This window comes from Balaenoptera acutorostrata, chromosome 12 (genome assembly GCF_949987535.1).
Source record: "Balaenoptera acutorostrata chromosome 12, mBalAcu1.1, whole genome shotgun sequence".
Lineage (NCBI taxonomy): Eukaryota > Metazoa > Chordata > Mammalia > Artiodactyla > Balaenopteridae > Balaenoptera > Balaenoptera acutorostrata.
In genome coordinates this window covers 6,628,146-6,648,085 of record NC_080075.1, presented here as the reverse complement: position 1 = coordinate 6,648,085, position 19,940 = coordinate 6,628,146, and the positions used below count along the sequence as shown (strand labels likewise).

The window sequence follows — 19,940 nt, the reverse complement described above, 5'->3', positions numbered from 1 at the left end:
CATTGACTCTAGAATTTGTGAGAAGGCTCCTGCTGAGAGAACAAGTCATTTCAGACGCAACTGGCCAAAGGTTGAAAGTGTCCTCTTCCCCCTGGTTTTCCCCCAAGGTTTTCCCCTTGCCCTCTGTTACAACCTTCAGCTTTGATTCACATTCGCCTTTGATCAAGCCTTCATCTGCTTCAGGTTTTGTGGAGGGAGAAGCTTGTTTAGAAGGAATTTGCTCAGTTCCAGGCCCCTCTGTTAAGTATCTGGCTTATCAAGTGCAGACTATAAGCAATCATGAAATTTCCCTCCTGGGTACATTTCCATCTTTAAAGCCTTTGAAGTTATAAAAGGACTGGTAAAACCACCTTGGGAGACACCCAGGCCAATGGCAAGGTCTGCAAAACATCCACTTAATTTCCGTGATCTGAGGCTCTGCCCCTTGAAGAAGTGGTCAGGGGCTGGTGTTTCCAACCTTGTCCTCTTCACTGTAAATCACTGAGGAAGGCGCTTACTGACAGAGCACGTGAATTTAGCAGCCGAAAGGATCAAACCAGCTCATGGTTTAGAGACAGATTAAAGAGACGTTCTCTTAAATTCCTGGGAAGTCCTCAGATATTCACTTGGAAGGCCTTGCTATCCTGAAAGAATTTTATTAGGTTGTTTTCTGGCGGGAGATGTCTGTTAGATCCAAGCAGAGAGGATATTTTCACATCTGGGGTATTTTAAATGTCTTTCTTTTTATTACGCAGATGTTCACATCTGCAGGCCCTTCCCTTATGTGGACTTATTTTCCTTTCCCTTGATGACTTCCTTGGCTCGCCCTACAAATTAATCTGTTGAAGCCAACAACTGACAGATGTAAACTCTCTCGGGCCCACGGTTTTTTATTTTACCCACTTTATATTCATGTTTGGAAACCTTTATTAGTATTTATGGGAATGCATTCAGAGACTATGTTTGGTAAAAAGAATTTATTCATGTTAGTGGGTAGAAGACCACTATAGATAGAAGACCCATTATAGATAGAATCACTTAGAAACCTGTAAACATAGAAAACAAAAGATTACTGGAAAGCCAAAATCCAAAGAGAGTTGCGCAGATTTCATTTTAGAACGCAGTTAGTTTTCTGACGCTTTATATGTTCTCAGATTGGAAAACATAACTCTGTCTTAATCTACAAGTTCAGAAACGTACAGGATATAATCAAATACATTTTAAAAAGAAAGCGGTAGTATAGTTTATCTCGAATAATAATCCTCAACCCTGGCTGCACGTTAGTAAATCTGGGGGGCTTTTAAAAGTGCCGATACCTGGGCTTCACCCCGAGTTTCTGAATTAGCTGACCTGGGATGGGGGCAATCATGTCGAAAGTTCTGGGGAATCTGGAGAGAACTCAGTGAGTTTTCTCATATTGAACAGGGCTCTTTTTCCCACCTAGCAAACTCCCCCTAAAATAGCAGAATATTTCTCTGGCCTGGAAGGTAAAGCAGTGTTTCACAGGCACCATGAAGACAGGTGTTCGGCTCCCAGGGAAACTGCTGCTAATGCCAAGTGGTACTTCCCCCAGGTCCCTGGGGGCCTGGTCTCAGCATCATGGTAGGCAGGAGCCCAGAACAGCCCCCCCTTGGGAGTCCCAAGACCTGGGTGGAGGCCCGGCTGCATCATTTCCACTCTGAGTCACCTCGGTTCATATACACAAGCTTCCTGGACCTCAGCATCCTCATTTGTAGAATAAGGGAAGTCACAGCTTCCCAGACTTGGAAGAATACATAAGACACAGTGAGCAGGTTTTGTCACCTGTGCGGCGAGTTTTGTTGTGGACACTGCATACCTGTTGGGGCCACCCTGAATCCTGAGTCCATCTCCTCAGTCAAGCCCCTGCATCAGCGTGGGCTCCCGGGGGGGTGGGTAGATGGGGGGTTTCAGGACAGAAGCCCTTGAATCCCAAGTGGGCCGCTCCAGGGCCAGGGGCAGAGGCGGGGTCACCGTGTGTCAAGACCCGCGACTTCCCCTGAGCCCATCAGTATCAGAAGCACCGCCTGACGATGCAGCTCGTCCTTCAGGCCCCTGGCTGATGTGCTCATCCAGGCCCTGCTGCAGCATGGGGCCGGCTGCTCAGCTGGCAGAGAATTCTTCCCGGCTCCGTAACCGCCGTGGCTGTAGGACTGTGGCGGGGGGTCGGGGGCAGAGCACCGTGCCGCTCACTCGAACTCCAGCTCTGTTTGGCCTGTGTGAGTTGCTTCCCAGCCTGAGCCTCGGTTTCCTGTGCAGTGGGGATGAGAGTAGCACCTAGGTCCCCGAGTCGCCGTGAAAATGAGGTAGCTGATGGACCTGAGGCCTCTCAGTTAGTGCCCAGTGGGGGCTTGGCTCTGCACCAGCCAGGGCTGACCTGTGTCTCTTCCCCTCTGCCCAGCGCCCAGCCCCTCCTGTAACGGCTTTGACAGCGCCCTTTCGAGGCCCTGCCGAATGCCCCTGGGAAAGGAGGTCTGCTTCATTGCCACTGTTCGCCTGGCAACACCACAGTTCTTAAAGGCAAGTACCCGGAGAGAATTTATCACGCGGAGCGAGTACCACTGAGTCACACCGAGTGATGGGTAATTCATTGTCTTTCTGGGAAAGAATAAGATTTCAACGAGCTTGTCACCGACTCTGAGAATGTTAAATGTCTGATTTCTGTATGGTGACAGCCCCACAAGCTCTTTCCCCGAACTTTGCTTCCCTGCGAGCCATTTTGTTGGAAGGCAGCATGAATTGCTGGTCAGCCTGCAGAGATGCTCTTCTAGAACTCTGTAAGCCTCCCTACCCTTCACGTCCTTGTTGACACCACTCAGGGCAGGCAGAGGTAAAAACTGAGTCAAATTGAGGGCTGGCCTGTGGTCTCTTATCTGTGATTGCTTTCACATCAGAATTTAACATCATGAATTCAACATGAACTGCATGAATTCAGCATTGCAAATTTAACATTGCATGAATGTTGAGTTAAATTAGTAATTCAAATTCAGATGAAAAGCCATTTGCCACATGTTTACCACACGTCTAGATAATAGGAAGGGAGTGGTGTGACATTTTGGCTCTTAGGTATTTTTCCGCAGCTTGTGAAATAAATTTAGCATCATCTGATACCAAAATTAGCTACAGATGCGGAGTTGCAGTCCGACACAACTTGGAGACTTGCTCTAAATGATTTTAACTTCTGTTGCCGACCGTGCATTCTTGAACGAACCGGGGGTGAGCATCTGGCACCCCGAGTAATATTTTTCTCCCTCTTAATACAGGAAATGTGCATCGTTGACAAACCTTTAGAGGAATTCACTTCAAGACATAGCTTGGAATGGAAATTTTTATTTCTGGATCACAGGTTTGTGAAAAGAAAAACATATTTGGGTTGGGTGCTTTTCAAGTGCTTGTTTCCATGAGCCAGGCTCTCCTTGGGGGAGGAAAGTCAGGCCTGGTCTCTGCAAGAAGGGCCCTCTGGCAGTGGGGAAAGTGCTTCCCAACTGGGGGCAGGAGGTTTCCCTCCACTGCATTTGCCCCCTCTGAGGATATGTCCTGGGTTTGGGTCAGAGCCTCTCAGGAGAGCCAGGCATCTCAGCCCGGGACATCTTCGGGATACTCTCACCCGCCACCCCACTCGGGACCCTCTCCAGCTCCCATCAGGCAGGACCGGATGTGAGGGAAACTCTCATCTTATTTCTTTCACCACCCTTCTGTCCCTTTAACCCAATCTGCTTACTTTCTTTCGTGACATTTTTCACAGTTTAAGAACAAGAAATCTCCCCTTCCCACCCTTTGATTTTTTTATTACACTTTGGGGTTGGGCCGACCCAATCTATAGCTGTTTTTAATTATTCAGTAGTGACAACATTTATGATTATCGGGGCCAGGTCAGGCCAAGGGAACTGAGTATCTAAATGCCAAAAAAAATTTGAGCACTTTGGAAAACACAGCCTCTCTGGTTTTGACCATTGCAAAATTATTTTCCTGCTCTTATTCTCGAGAAATGAGGCCCCCAGGTTGATCATTACACATGCAAACTGCCCCCTCGTCGGCCACCACGGCAAGCCCTGCGGTCCTTCCTCTCTGATGAATGACCCCCACTGTGCTCGGCAGAGCTCCTCCGATCATAGGATACCTGCCGTTTGAAGTTCTGGGAACCTCGGGCTATGATTACTACCACGTGGACGATCTGGAGCTCCTGGCCAAGTGCCACCAGCACCGTGAGTACCTCACACCAGCCCCAGCCAGAGGGCCCCCCGCTCTCTCCCCGCAGCCCTGACAGCAGGACTCTTAGGCTTTGGAAGTCAACTTATTACTTGGTTTCTTCTGAGGTGGAGGACTTTGTCTTCTCGGAGATGATCTAGGAGTAGGTGGAGGTCCCTGTCTGGATTTCCCCATGTTTTGCTTTCGCCTGGAATTGACTTTGGTCTGTCTGCTTCCACCTCCAGCCCCTTCCCAGCACCCCTGAGATACGCAAGCTGTTTGATCTTAAGAAACTAAGGGGATGCCGCGCCGTGTTTTTTTCTAAGTTATTCAATACGTTTCAAAGATAAAATACCAAATTCGCTTAACTCTTCTTTAGTCAGCAGACACGTGTGGGTCACAAGCAACAGGTCAGATACTGAGCGAGGCCCACAACAGAAAGATGACAGGAATCTCCTTGCTGCCCTGCAGGAGCAAGGTTTGATGGAAAAGCACAGTGACTTGATGGGATGTTGGTGTCTGGAAGGGGCTGTGCACAGGGTATCGAGGGGCTCAGAGGAGGGTCCCTCACCCCGCTGGGGGACGGGGTCAGGAAAGGCGCTCTGCCACAGACCAGGGGAACACACTGGCGAAGGGATGGGGGGCGAGGCTCATGGTGTGACGGAGGGGAAACCACAAGCACATCTGGGCTCTCACTTAGCAAGAGGGGTCAAGAATTCACCATTTAAAGCCATATTTTTGGTGCCAGGTTCTACCTTTGAGTTAGGAACATTTGTAGTAATACTGACCTAAGGCTCCTGCTACACGGCTTGACCACCAACACTGCATTTTGCCAGATGCCCGTCTGTCGGACCCATGGTAATCTCGTTGACACAAGAACAGGCGTGAGTTCCATCAGGAGCCGCTCTTAGGTGTTAAGCCTCACCTTGAAAACGTTAACCCCTTGCTTCTCAAAGGTGGTCCTCGAGCAGAGCGTGGGTGTCAAAAGGAGTTTGTTAGACGTATAGATCCTCAGGTCCCCTGCCGCCAGGCCTATGGAATCAGAGCATCCATTTTAACAGGATCCCCTAGCGCTCCGGGGGCCCGTGAAATGTGAGAAGCACGGCTACTTCAAGCTGTTGGCTGCTTCTGACTCTTCCAAGGGGGAAAGGCCACCCTGGGTGTAGAACTACCTTCAGTGTCTGAAGGACTGGGCAAGACACTCTCAGCTTGTTGGGCCCCTACCCTTACCCGCCCTGCCTTTTGAAGTTCCCTCCTTTTTTTTTTTTTTTTTTTTAAGCTTTAGAACATTTTATTAACAATTTTGATGATCAGGTCTTTTAAAATGACCTCAAGATATTAGTCTCCTAGGGAAACAGAACAAAGGTTTTTGACAAGGACAAACTATCCATTGAAGAGGTTTTTCTAGGCACCCTGGAAGACAGTAAACAGTATGATTCCTGTAAAATATCAGGACACTGTTTTCTAAGTACTCTGGGATATATTTTAGGTAGTCGAAAAAGTCCCTCTTCCTATTGTGTTGAGGAGAGACTGAAGGCATCTTGAGTTTAATAATCCAGTTGGATCTTCCTGTGAGTAACTTAGTTGTCTACCTGAGTCTCCAACTGTCCCCTTAGCAATGTGTTGGTACAATCTTCATTTAATCATGTCTCAGGCTCAAAGAATTTAATACAAATATTATTTTATTGGTAGATTCAGTGCCTCCTTTTGTCACTTGAGTCTCCTAGTTAGGCTTTCTCTTGACCGTTTGCATAAATAGGAGCTAAATTCCAGGCACTGAGGCAATAACACCCATCGGCTCTGCATAGCACGGGGAGATCACCTCGGTGCTTTGCGACCACCTAGAGGGGTGGGATAGGGAGGGTGGGAGGGAGACGCAAGAGGGAGGGGATATGGGGATATATATGTATACATATAGCTAATTCACTTTGTTATACAGCAGAAACTAACACAACATTGTGAAGCAATTATACTCCAATAAAGATGTTAAAAAAAAAAAAAAATACCCAACTGCTGGGACTTCCCTGGTGGCGCAGTGGAGGAGACTCCACGCTCCCAATGCAGGGGACCCGGGTTCGATCCCTGGTCAGGGAACTAGATCACACGTGCATGCCGCAACTAAGAGTTCCCATGCCACAACTAAGGAGCCCGCCTGCCGCAACTAAGACCTGGTGCGACCAAATAAATAAATAAAAACAATAAAGCCCAACTGCCCCTCTTCCTGGGACCCATGGCCCAGCTTTCTGCCCTGCCCGGGCTTAAACCAGCAGCATCTGTGTGTGCTGGGCGCCCCCAGGGAAGCCAGAAGAGACTTGACCGTCAAGTAGGGGCTCCACGCAGCCCTGCACGGCGGAGCCGGGGTGGACGGCACCTGTGGTCGGTTCTCTATTTGGAACCGCATAGAAGGAGGATACACGGCAGACTGGCAGACACAGGATGTGTCCAGAGGCCACTGGCTGGCGTGTGTCTATTTTCAGTCTAGTTCTCCCAGCGTCTGGATGGTCTTTCCCACGCTGGGCTCCTGCAGCTCCGAAGGCAGCTCCCCCTGCAGCAAGAGGATGAGCACCAGGAAAGCCAGGGCCTCTCTTTAATTAAATTCCAGTTGGAGGATCTGCCCTGATTTAAGGCTCTCTTAAGCCTTTGAGCATTTGGGAAAGCAGGCAAATCATTCCTCCGTTGTTTCAGAATTCATTACCATTTACCCTGACCTTGATAATGACTTGAAATCCATCACAACTGGGGAAGGGACCAATGCGTGGCACTGTCTTTTTGAAAGCTGGTGTTTTTCACAGTAACTTTGGGGCAAAAGGATCATTTTCGTCTTAACGTTGGTGATGTGCGGACTCTGTCTTCTCTTCACAGTGATGCAGTTTGGCAAAGGCAAGTCGTGTTGCTACCGGTTTCTGACGAAAGGCCAGCAGTGGATTTGGCTGCAGACTCACTACTACATCACCTACCACCAGTGGAACTCCAAGCCCGAGTTCATCGTGTGCACGCACTCAGTGGTCAGGTGCGGGCAGGGGGCTGTGGGGGTGGGCCCGGCCCCCGGCAGCTCCGTCAGAGCCCTGTCACCCTCAGTGGACCCCGTTTCTGAGGAGCGAGCCCCGGGCTTGAATTCTTCAGCGGGGCCTGGGCTGTGCTCTGCAGTGGACAGGATAATCCGCAGAGCTCAGATCCCTTCCGGCTCCACACCCAGCCCTGTTCTCCCAGGGCTGAGACTTCCTCCCAGCGTCCCGTCAGGCCCCTCTGAAAAGCCTTATTGAGCTCTTCCAGGCGGCCAGGATGTTCCTTAGTAAGTTACTGCTTCAGTGACCTACTTACAGATTTTCCCCTCATCTCCATCCGGCCCCCAGCCTTCCCTTGTCGCTGTTTGGAGAAGAAGATTAAAATTTTGCCTCTAAATAACTCAGAGACATAGTCCCCTTTCTTTTGAACACTTTAAAAAACCCCTGCTTGCAACCGAGGCAGGGTTGGTACAAGAGCCAGGCTGCCGGTGGGAGAGGGTTCCTGGCGGTCCCGTGGCCTCGGGGGCGCCCCCAGCCCAGCGTGGGTGGGCGGGGCTTCCAAGGGAGGCAGCACAGCGGCGTTCCCTGGGCGCTGCCGTGCGGGTGGCAGTCCCTCCCGAAGGTAAAGGAGAGGTGCTCTTTGGGGGTTTCCCAGCTACAAAAATTTTAAGAACATAAATCGGTTTTAAACTGGTCTAGAGGAGAGCATTGGAGGAGAGCAAAGAAAGAAAGGTTAGAAGGACTGCATTTCATATGTGTACATAACAGATAGATGATAGATAACAGATAGATGATAGATGGAGAGATACATATACATACCTACTGCATTATATACATGTACATAAGAGGTGGTTGATTGATAGCAGATAATGGGTAGGTAGGTAGGTGGAGAGATGGATGGATGGATAGATAATAGATAAATAGATAATGGATGGATAGATAGATAATATATGGATAGATAGATAATATATGGATAGATAGATAATAGATGATGGATGGATAGATACGTAGATAATAGATGGATAGATAGATAATAGATGATGGATAGATTATAAATAGATAGATAGATGATGGATGGATAGATAATAGATGATGGATGGATAGATAGATGGATAGATAATGGATAGGTAGATAGATAGATAATAGATACATGGATAGATAGATAACAGATGATAGATGGTTGGATGGATAGATAGATAATAGATATATGATGGATGATAGATAATAGATGGATGGATGGATAGATAGATAATAGATGGAGATAGGTAGATAATAGATACATGGATAGATAGATAATAGATGATGGATGGATAGATAGGTAGATAGATAATGGATGAATAGATACTATCCATACACACACACACGTGCACACACACACACACAAGTAAATCCCTCTTCTTTAGTAAGTGGGGAAAGAGGAGAGATAAGAAACACAGGTATTTCTTGGCCAGTGACCATGCTCATCACATTGTGCACCCACTCTCAGGGACCTGATCCTGGCTTCCCAGCCTACCCTGGGCACGTCAGCAGCCAGTGGTTTCTGATTCCATGGCCAGTCCCCCCTCTCTGCCTGGCCCTTTGCCAGCGGGTCCCTTTGCCCCCAGGGAAGGCTGGACATCATCAGCACCTTTCTCCTCAGATCTGCCCTTGACCCTGTTCTTCCTCTCCATCTTCTACCTCCCAGATCCCAGATTTTCAGAGAAAGTAGGGAGTGACCTAGTGAGTAAACGAGGTCACGAGCATTCTATAGGCCCAAGAGCCACCGCCACTCCCCAAGACCCCTCGCCCAGCCTGCGTCTCCACACACGAGGCAAAAGCCACAGCTGAGTCACTCAGCCATCACCGCGTTGAACTGATTTACCCACGCTATTCAAAAAGTGGGTCCATAGACTAATCGACAGTCTGGGTCTGGTTAGTTCTAGGTTTGGTCGTCCAAACTGAGTAGGTCTTAAGAAAGTCTTCTAATTATTTGAAGGCTGAGGCTCATTCTATAGAGGAAAATAGGTTTCTAAAGACAATTATGTTTGGGGGTTTCGGGGTGAGGGTGGGTAGAGATCAGTAAAGGAGAAGGAAATAAAAACATCCTGGAAAGGAAGATAATTCTGAATGTCACAGTGGAAGTGACTGCAGTGGAATTTAGGCCCAGAAAGAAACTCCATCCTCAAACAAGTAACAGGGCTAACCTCCTTGCTGGTGGCTGTTCTGGGAGGGGTATCACGCAGGGAGCCTGGACCTGTCACACTAGCCCTCTTTGCTGGTGTCGTCCTGGAAGGTCCCCCCTCCAGCTGTGGTCTCTTGATTTCCTGAGCAGTTACGCGGAGGTCCGGGTGGAAAGAAGGCAAGAGCTGGCCCTGGAGGACCCGCTTCTGGAGACCGTCCACCCTTCGGCACTGAAGGTATTGTGATGCCCAGCAGAGGTTAAAGGCAAAGTCTGGCTAAGTAGAATCTTCCATGAGTTGTGATCATACAGACAGTCATCCTAAAAATGGCAGGTCGTATTTATTGAGCTCTTGCTATGTTCCCAGTACTATTCAATGTAATTTTGGGGTATTGGCCTATTTGCCCCTTGTGAGGTTCCTGTGAGGCGGGCACCGTTACTGTCCTTCTTCAGGTGAGACAGCAGCACACAGAGGATGTAGCTAACGTACCCAAAGCCACCGAGGCTGGGAACTCACAGAGCTGTGCAAGAAACAGCCTCTGCACTCAGAGCAGGGTTCGGCACTTTCCAGCCTTACGAGAACGGCTGTGCAGGCACACCTCAGAGATACTGTGGGTTCCAGACCACCGCAATAAAACAAATGTCGCAATAAAGCGAGCCACACAACTTTTTTTTGGTTTCCCAGTGCATATAAAAGATCTGTTTACACTATACTGTAGCCTATTAAGTGTGCAATAGTATTAGGTTTTTAAAAATGGTACATACCTTAATTTAAAAATACTTCATTGCTAAAAAAATGCTAAGCATCATCTGACAAGGCAGGCGTGCCACAAACCTGCCATTTGTACAAAATCACACTCCCTGCGAAGTGTGATGAGGTGAAACGTGATAAAACAAGGTCTGCCTGTAGTACGTCCACTTTGTGTCTGTCCCACAGATGAAAAGTTGGGGGTTACTCCATCGTCCCATCGAGGCAGGGAATAGTCTGAGTGCCCTGCCCTCCCCTTAGCCTAAGGCTGATACTCTGCCTACAACAGAGCGTCCCACAAGCACGCTGCCCCTCGCACACCCTCTGTGGCTTCACTGGCAGGGTGTACTTTCCATTTCTGTGTCTGGGGCTCTGAGTTGACAGCCTTGTTGGAGCCAGCTTTGCATCAGGGAGCTCAGAGTTGTGGGGAGGTATTTCTCTTCCCAAAGCCCAGACCTCCTTCCTCGTCCAGCCTGAACTCTCTGGACCCCTCTGGCCGGGCTGCCCTCGTCTCTGCTCCTGGCGTGTCAGACAACTGGAAGGGAACTTGCAAGTAGACGAGAGCTCTGTTTCTCAAAGGTCATTCTTCAAGCAAACACAAATGTTGGGAGAAAAAGAAAGAAAGCAAGAAAGGGAGTGTTGGATTTCATCAAAGCTAAGAAGCCATCAATTGTAAGGTCTACCATTATTTCATCTCCACTGAGAAAGAGAAAATGCTGCCAATCTGTGAAGTCAGGATTTCTTATCATTAGTTGAAGGACACATCCCAACTTCAGATATGTCACAATGTGAGAGGGAAAGGGCCTCTTAGAACTGATGAGATAGGGTTCAAGTTCCAGCCTGCCCGTGACCTAGAATCCAGAGTCTCTGGCCAGAAACTGACGCAGCAGCAGTGGTCCAACAAAAGCATCTCTGGTCCATTGAGAACTCAGTTGGGAAGAGGGAGAAATCCCCTTTAAAGACCAGACAGCAGTCGCACCTTTGCTGAGCCTCCCATGCTGGCAGGCTACGTGGTGATGTGTCGTACAGTGATTCATCACCAGCACACTGATGTAACACCTCTGTCATCGTTTATGGATGTGTTTATTACCCAGCTCTGTCCATTAATGCATCGTGTATCACATCCAAGGGTGGAATTAAGCTGTTAATAGGCAGGTGTTAGACACACCATACACCACAGCTGAAGATCGGGCAGAGTGTGTATCATCCAGTCGGAAGTTGATTATTGAGGTTTCCAATCCTTTGGGAATATTAGAGCCCAACGGAACTTCTCATCAACCTGCACTTATGTATAAGCACACAAATACAATCTCAGGCTGCCAGATTAAGAAGCCCCTTTTAAAGGAAAAGCTCCAGGACCATGCTTTTCAAACTCTCAGCGGTAATGGACCATTTGGTTTTTTAATTTCAAACCTGTCACTGATGGACGCTTTTTAAAAATGCAGATTCCCCTGCTTGGATGGGATGTGTGGCTATGTCAAACGGCTATAAAAGTTTCTCAGCTCCTACTCTCACTTCCTGTACTTACTTCTCTGCTGACCAGGAGCATGCAATTCGCCAACGGCCATGGGTCAGGGACCCCACTCTAAGGGGTGTGATCTGGGGGAGACACTGACCAAGCAACAGGACCTCAAAATGGACATTTAGCACAGCAAACCCAGGCACATCCTGCGTTTCTGTTTTGCACAAAGGCCCGTAGGTCTCGCAGCAATCATTTCAGCCGTACTCGGGCACACGCGGTGTCCACCCTCCCTGGAGCCGCGACTCAAAATACAGAGCAGCCATGTAGAGTCACACACACAGATTTAAGAACTGAGACCAGGAGGCATCAAGCAGCCCAGGAATCTCGCCATCCTTCTGAGACCAGGTAGAAGCCTAGCCCAGGAGAGTAAGCATTATGTTTCTTCTTTAGCTTAAAAATCATTATAATCCCTGTTTTCTTAGGCTTATGACACCTACCCCAGTGCAGGATGGAAAGATGGTTCCTCAGGGTTGGCAAGTCACAGCCGCTTTCTCACCATTCTGTGCTCAAGGCAGGGGCTTCCTGGGGGCCCAGCATCAGTTGGGATCCAGGGGTCAAGAATTGGAGACCATTGGCCCTTTGCCTGTTCTCCACTCGGGGGCCCTGAGGTTGCAGAGGAAGAGCAGTGGGGAGATAGTGTCCAGAAGAGTCCAAAGGCGTTTGTTTCATGGGAGTATTAATAATCCAGTACCACCAACAACCTTATTTCTAGAACCGGCCTCTCCACCCGCTTCTGGGAAAGCCAAGATTCTGGGCATGAGGTGACAATTTTAAGGAAAAAAGAAAATGCCAAATCCCTTATGAAAATCTAAACTATCAAACTACAAGGCAAGAAAGTATAATAAACACTACTTACAGGCTACCAGCCTCTCAAAGATGCTAGATTACATCTTTGTATAAACAGTCCACCCGAATGTGTTTAGAATTATCTCCAAACAGGTACAGTATTTCTCTCAATACTCTTCAAAGTTTCCTAAATATTTAGAGAACAACTGAAGTCACCTAATTCATTGCCATGATCTCGATGCTGCAACGTGGAACTCTGTGTGCGTGTGTGTATATATGTGTGTGTGTGTGTGTGTGTGTTTCAGCACAAGGGCTCCAGCCTGGAAGCTCAGCAGCACTTTAATGCACTCGACGTGGGCGCCTCGGGCCTTAACACCAGCCACTCACCATCGGCGTCCTCAAGAAGTTCCCACAAATCCTCGCGCACGGCTGTGTCCGAACCCACCTGTGAGTGTGACACCGCGGAGGGAGGGGGTGGGCGCCTGTTGGGCTGGGGTGGGGGGGGGTATACAGAGAGTCCCACGAGGGGCCCCCGAACCTGAGCAGAAGCAGGGCAGTCTGTGGTCTGAAGCAGAAGTTGCCATTCGGTTCCCGCGCCTTCTCTTCTATCCCACTGCTCTCCTCCCCACCCCGTCCCGGCTGCACTGGTCTCTTCCCCCCCTGCCCTGTCTCCACTGGTCTCCTCCCACCCCCGCCCCGTCTCCACTGGTCTCCTCCCCTCCCCGCCCCGTCTCCACTGGTCTCCTCCCCTCCCCGCCCCATCTCCACTGGTCTCCTCCCCTCCCCGCCCCGTCTCCACTGGTCTCCTCCCCTCCCCGCCCCGTCTCCACTGGTCTCCTCCCCTCCCCGCCCCGTCTCCACTGGTCTCCTCCCCTCCCCGCCCCGTCTCCACTGGTCTCTTCCCCCCCTGCCCGCCCCATCTCCACTGGTCTCCTCCCCTCCCCGCCCCGTCTCCACTGGTCTCTTCCCCCCCCACCCCGCCCCATCTCCACTGGTCTCCTCCCCTCCCCGCCCCGTCTCCACTGGTCTCTTCCCCCCGCCCCCGCCCCGTCTCCACTGGTCTCTTCCCCCCCGCCCCGGCTCCACACTCTGGTTCCTCCACTGGCACACGCAGCCGACATAAAGCAGGCGACGTGCGGACCCGGTGACATGTGAGATCAGGCAGCTGGTTGCACCACGTGGCGGACATAGAGCTCGTGGGTGCTCTGCTGTCATCCACCTGCTCCCAGGTGATGCTGGAGGCTGGCAGAACCTCCGTGGTTCTCGAAACGACCTCCACTTCCGCTGGGCTTCCTTTATCAGATTCCAGCCAGGCCCGTGTTCCAAGCACACCGTGGTCACTGTTGCCCTCTTTTGATAAGAAAGCTGTGAAGCGTGTGCAAGTCTGAAAGGTGATGTGTTTCTTGCAGCTACTCCAGGCAAGCTGAGGGCAGAGGCCGGCAGCACGGCTTTGCCAAGATCGGCTCAAGAGCTCCCCGTGCTAGGGCTCAGCCTGGCAGCCACGATGCCGGTACGTGAGTGACCCCGAACTCTTCGCCCAGCCTGCGCTACGGTGTCGCGGGGGCCTGCAGGGCCACGGAACTGCGTGCTGCACCTCCGCAGAGAACCAGCTGTACTTACAGATTGCTGGTGGCAAGTGGGGGTGGGAAGTTAAGATGTTTAATTGGCAACAAATTTGAAACATTTTTATTCCAAAATTAACATGGATGTATATCCACAGAATTCAAAATCCAAAAGAGTTTTAAAGATAAAGCTCAAAACTTCAAATTTGGGGTCACACCCCCAGAGCCTCTGGGGGTACGTGATTAGGACCCTCCTAGTTTAGATCCCATTTCACTCCAGTGCAGATGTCTGAGAAGCTTGATGTCAACAAGGTCCCCCTGCATATATCAGGCAGTGTCCCTCATATATGCCAGGCCTCTCCAGAACATCAGGGAACGTGTGGCCTCCTAGAAAGCACGCTGGCTGGATGCAAAGTCACTGATGGACCTACCACACTCCCGTTATCCATCACCGTGGAACAAACCACACCAAACTCAGTGGCATAAAGCAACAGTCATGGGGCTTCCCTGGTGGTGCAGTAGTTAAGAACCCACCTGCCAATGTAGGGGACACGGGTTTGAGCCCTGGTCCGGGAAGATCCCACATGCCGCGGAGCAACTAAGCCCACGCGCCACAACTACTGAGCCTGCGCTCTAGAGCCCACAAGTCGCAACTACCGAGCCCGCGTGCTGCAACTACTGAAGCCTGTGCGCCTAGAGCCCGTGCTCCTCAACAAGAGAAGCCACTGCAATGAGAAGCCCGTGCACCACGACAAAGAGTAGCCCCCGCTCGCTGCAACTAGAGAAAGCCCGCGCACAGCAACGAAAACCCAACGCAGCCAAAAATAAAATAAAATAAATAAATTTTAAAAACACGGAAAAAAAGAAAGAAAGCAGCAGTCATTTTCCACGTTCATGGATTCTGGGTCAGGAGTTCAGAAAAGGCACAGCGGGGGTGATTCCTCTTTGCTTCCTGGTGTCGGAAGCCTCCCCGATCAGGGCTGGGAGGTCCACGTCCCCGGCGTGTCTGCATCCCCGGCTGATGGCTGGGCCCAGCTGAGAGCATCCTCTGTTGACTTGCGTGGACCTCTCCATGCCATCCTCCCGGCATGCTCCTGGGTTCCAAGAGGAAATATCTGGAGAGGGACTTCCGTGAGAGCCGGGCGGAACTGCGTGGCTTTCTGTGACCTAGCCTTAAATGTCCCACATGTCACCTCTGCCATCCCTCTCGGGCAAAGCAGTCACAAGCTCACCCACAGAGAGGGACACAGACCTCGCTGTCAATGGGAAAAGTGTCCCCAAATTTTAGGGGCCACATCCACATAGTGGCCAAGTACCTCCTACTCATCCCTCGCTGACCTTTTAGAGATGGGAGTGAAGTGTCCCCTTCCTTCGTGCTGTCACCGTGGAAGTTATGCCCACCCTGCTGAAAAGCTTGGGCAACACGTTTTATTTCCAAACAGAACATGACAAAGACCACTTTCTTTGTCTCCAGCCACCTTTTTTTTTTTTTTTTTTTTAATTTATTTTTGGCTGTGTTGGGTCTTCGTTTCTGTACGAGGGCTTTCTCTAGTTGTGGCAAGCGGGGGCCACTCTTCATCGCGGTGTGCGGGCCTCTCACTATCGCGGCCTCTCTTGTTGCGGAGCACAGGCTCCAGACGCGCAGGCTCAGTAGTTGTGGCTCACGGGCCCAGTTGCTCCGCGGCATGTGGGATCTTCCCAGACCAGGGCTCGAACCCGTGTCCCCTGCATTGGCAGGCAGATTCTCAACCACTAGCGCCACCAGGGAAGCCCTCCAGCCACCTTTTGACGAGCTTGTGAGCTCTGATGGCCGCTCTTCTGGTATTGGCTGTCCGTGCAACTCTCTCTGCCACTGCTGGTGACACAGTTCTGTCCCAGCTGTGCAGGGGAACAAAACTGGGGGAACCAGAGCCAGTCCCTGGGGTTCTCACTCAGAACAGCTCTCCTGCTGCTTCTGCTCCTGATGTCGTTCTGGGGACAGCTTTCCACTGGGGCTGCCTTTTGTAGTCCCCAGGGCCTGGGGCAGCTTTGGGGTAACTTCAGAAGAAGCTTTTTACTTTTCTTTTCAAAACTCTCAAGAGCCTCGGGAAGCTGAGGGCTGCATTTCTTGTTTCTACACGTTGTCCCACCCCACCCCTGCTCCCCTGCCCACGTGAGTGATCAGGGCGCAGAGGCTGGGACTCAGCTGACCTTGCAGGACTCAATCCACCAGATTGCAGGCGGAGTCTGGCGAAACCGCAGCCACATTCACTGCCTGGGTGGGTCAGCGGGTAGAGACGTGCAGGGGCCTGTCCATCGGCATTAGTGTTGAGCAGAAAGGCCACGCAGAGCCGACACGGGTTATGAGTTCCCATTCTTTCTGCTGGACAGCACCACTAAGAAAGCATTGATCTGGGAAAAGAGCGACCAAATCCACCAAGAACGGAGCCTAGAACAGGAGGCGAGGCAGGGTGGGGTGGAGATGCCCAGCTCTGGCCAGTGGCAGCGGCTCTGCAGAGCACGCCGTGATGGAAGGCATCGGGCCCGAGTGCCCCCAGTGCCCCCCACCCTTCACCAACCGCGTGTCACCGCTGACTCTGTGCCCTGCAAGGGCAGCAACCTGCGACCCCACCTTTCCCGGGGAACATATGCCTTCCAGAAGTAAGCCGTCCACTCTAGGGCAGAAGGGCCTCCTTGAGGCCAGAGAACCCAGCTGGCTGAGAGACAGCACCCGGTCCTTTCTGTAGCGGCCCAGAAGCTGCATTTGACAGCAAGGCCCCTCTCCTTCCCCCAGGCTCCCCTGCCCGCCCCGGCGTCCTGTGACATCACACAGCAGCTCCTGCCTCAGACCATCTTGCAAAGCCCACCTGCCCCCGTGACACAGGTGAGTCTGGGACTCAGGGCAAGGGAAACCCAGGGCGGCACTTCCCCGAGACAGGATGCTGGGGTCCTCTGGAGGGTGTGGGTGCACTGGTGCCGACCTACAGGCTCCACACCAAGGCCCCCCAGACGGGACTGTTTCTCCCCACGTGCAGGTGGGGCGTGTGGAGCTGTGGACGTTGCCCCTCCCCGGTCCTCATCTCCATCCATCCTCCCATTGATCTTCTCCGGCGTCTGTTTCTCTATCCTTTGAACAATCTTTCTTCATCTCTCCGCCACTTTTCCGTGTTCCTCTCATTTTTCACGACTCCTAATTGGTCACGATATTTTAGAAAAGGTCTGAAGGAAGCCGAATGTTACAGGAAGACTTTGCAAGGGTTTAAAAGCTCTGAGTCCAGTATTATAAATACCACATTTTTAAAATAAAGGATCAGGGCTTGGCTGAGTAATTCCTTCTATGTTGCAACAACGTTCAGCGAGATACTGTTTGGGTCAGTCAGGAAGCGAGTGTGAAGGACGCAAAGATGCTTGTGGTGCAGCCCTCGCTTTTGGACTTGGAGTTCAAGGGCGAGATGGGCATATAAACAGAGAAACCGCCACGGCAGGGCGTGTGTTTTTATAGAACCAGTAAGAAAATATTCTGTCTACGGAAGTCCAAGGGCAGTTGAGCTGACAGGCCAGACCTCTGATTTCCATTCCTTTATGACATATTGAGCTTTGCCCCCTTTCTGGCCACAAGGGAGTCCCAGGGGGGCAGTTCACCAAGATGTGTCCCTGGCCACACACTTGCCAAAGTGTGGACGTCTGTCTTGGTGCAAATCCATCACCACTGGTGAAAACTCTTTCAGAACATACATCGTTCCCACTAACAGTGGCCTCGCATGTTTTCCTGGAATAAGAAAGACACATGCTGCTAGCACGTGCTCCTTGCCAGAGTTAGGCTTAAGTAAGGATATAAAACCTACCCAGCCAGAGTCAACTAATGCAAATGATCTATATTCATCCTCATTAGGAAAAAAAAGAAAGAGAAGAATTTTTTTTCTCTTCAAATTTCCAAGGCACATTTGGTGTGAAATGAGTAACTTCTTCAGTCCAAAGGCCCATGAAATGAGAATTCCTTCATCTTGTGGGTCTTGCATTGTAATAAGTCATGGTGTGATAAAGCCCCCTTTGGAATTCTAGTTTTTCACATATTGATCTTAATTTTAATTAACAGTAACAGTTCTTAGTCTCTTAGGCAGATTATACATAATAATAACCATATTTTTTTTATTGGAGTATAGTTGCTTTACAGTGTTAGTTTCTACTGTACAGCAAAGTGAATCAGCTATACATATACATATATCCCCTCTTTTTTTGGATTTCCTTCCCATTTAAGTCACTGCAGAGCATTGAGTAGAGTTCCCTGTGCTATACAGTAGGTTCTCATTAGTACTCTATTTTATACATAGTACCAATATATGTGTATATATGTCAATATATATATGTCTATATATATATATACACACACACATATATATATGTATATATGTCAATCCCCATCCCCCAATTCATCCCACACCCCCCTTCCCCCTTGGTATCCATACGTTTGTGCTCTATGTCTGTGTCTGTATTTCTGCTTTGCAAGTAAGATCATCTATACCAATTTTTAGATTCCACATATATGCGTTAGTATACGATATTTGTTTTTCTCTTTCTGACTTACTTCACTCTGTATGACAGTCTCTAGGTCCATCTGCTTCACTACAAATAACTCAATTTCGTTTCCTTTTATGGCTGAGTAATATTCCATTGTATATATGTACCACACCTTCTTTATCCATTCATCTGTTGATGGACATTAAGGTTGCTTCCATGTCCTGGCTATTGTATATAGCGCTGCAATGAACAGTAACCGTATTCTTTAAGACGTTCTTGTGTAATGCTGGCCTTTCAAATCAGATAGTTCTTCTCATACCTACTCACGTGAACTAATGAGATTCTACAATTTTCTCTCTTTCCCCTCACTGATGTTATCACTGTGGTACCCTATCAAGGGAAAGGGGAAAAAAATAAAATCCAACATCTGGGAAACGGTTATCTGGCTAAGTGATGGTTTTGCTTCATAGTGTGTTGCTAATGTGTCTCTAAGTTAGGGGAGATCTCTTTATCAAAAAGGCCACAATCAAGAATATAACAAGAGACTCATGCTTGGGTGTCCTGGAATGCCTTGGGAAAATAAGAATAAATAAATAGAGTAACTAACACTCATGAAGCTCGGTGCTGGCACCTTGCCAACCACCGGCCCCCTCACTGTTTCCCTTGGGAGCCGACGGACAGCCCAGTGCATCTACCCCTGGACGTGGATGTCATAGCCTGAACTGTCTCCAGACTTTGTAGAAGCCAGCATAGATGCTTTTGTCTTTTGTTATTTTAATTGAATACCTGATAACAGCTTTTCTTTCTCAATCAAATTCTCTTTCAAAATCCCAGCTGGTGCTTTGATGAGTGAGATTCTGATCGAGACTTTTGTGATACAGTCTGGTATAGGTATTTTTAAGCCCATGTTCAGCAGCAGGATTTTTCAGTGAAGTCTGAGGTCAAAGCCGCTCTGATTGGGGTGGAATTGGGGGGTGGGGAGGTGTCGTTGGCAAAGTCTCTTGGCCTCTCCCACCTCCTGAGACTCTGGGTTCACACTGGGGCCGCCCCCCCACCTTGCTGTGGACCTGGAGCCAGTCACAACCTCTCTGCGTGGCGTGGGTGTGTTGCGAGGAGGTACAGGGTCCTGCTTTGCTGGCCTGGCAAGGGTAGGTCTCCACAAGTGGTGACACCTGCCACTATTTTTCTTCCTGGTTCTTTTTCTTATTATTCTGCTGCTCCAAAACTGCAGTCAGTGTGATTCCATCCTCCGGTTTATCCTGCCTGTATTCTAACCTCTCCCAGGCTCCCTGCGTTTCCATGGATGAGAGGGCAAAGGGCAAAAGAAAAGAGACAATCTCTGGAGGTGTTTGCAAAGGACAACGGGCAAGAAACAGACTCAGGAGGTTGTCGGAGATAGAGACTGAGGGAATGCAGATTAAGTCACTGTAAAAAAAAATAAAGGGGTGGGTGGGTGGGGGACAAAATAGAGAGCAGA

The 19,940-nt window shown here is 49.8% G+C and overlaps 1 protein-coding gene across 3 annotated transcripts in view; it reads left to right on the top strand.

Moving 5' to 3' along the window:
* Nucleotides 1–19,940, top strand: part of NPAS2 (neuronal PAS domain protein 2) — a 190,073-nt gene that overhangs the window by 153,707 nt on the left and 16,426 nt on the right. For all 3 annotated transcript variants that reach the window (XM_057558519.1, XM_057558518.1, XM_057558520.1), the window contains 8 exons: nt 2,399–2,517; nt 3,261–3,343; nt 4,096–4,202; nt 7,048–7,195; nt 9,502–9,586; nt 12,710–12,851; nt 13,814–13,914; nt 16,740–16,829. In XM_057558519.1, the coding sequence (XP_057414502.1) occupies nt 2,399–2,517; nt 3,261–3,343; nt 4,096–4,202; nt 7,048–7,195; nt 9,502–9,586; nt 12,710–12,851; nt 13,814–13,914; nt 16,740–16,829 (875 nt within the window). The remainder of the gene's footprint in view (nt 1–2,398; nt 2,518–3,260; nt 3,344–4,095; nt 4,203–7,047; nt 7,196–9,501; nt 9,587–12,709; nt 12,852–13,813; nt 13,915–16,739; nt 16,830–19,940) is intronic.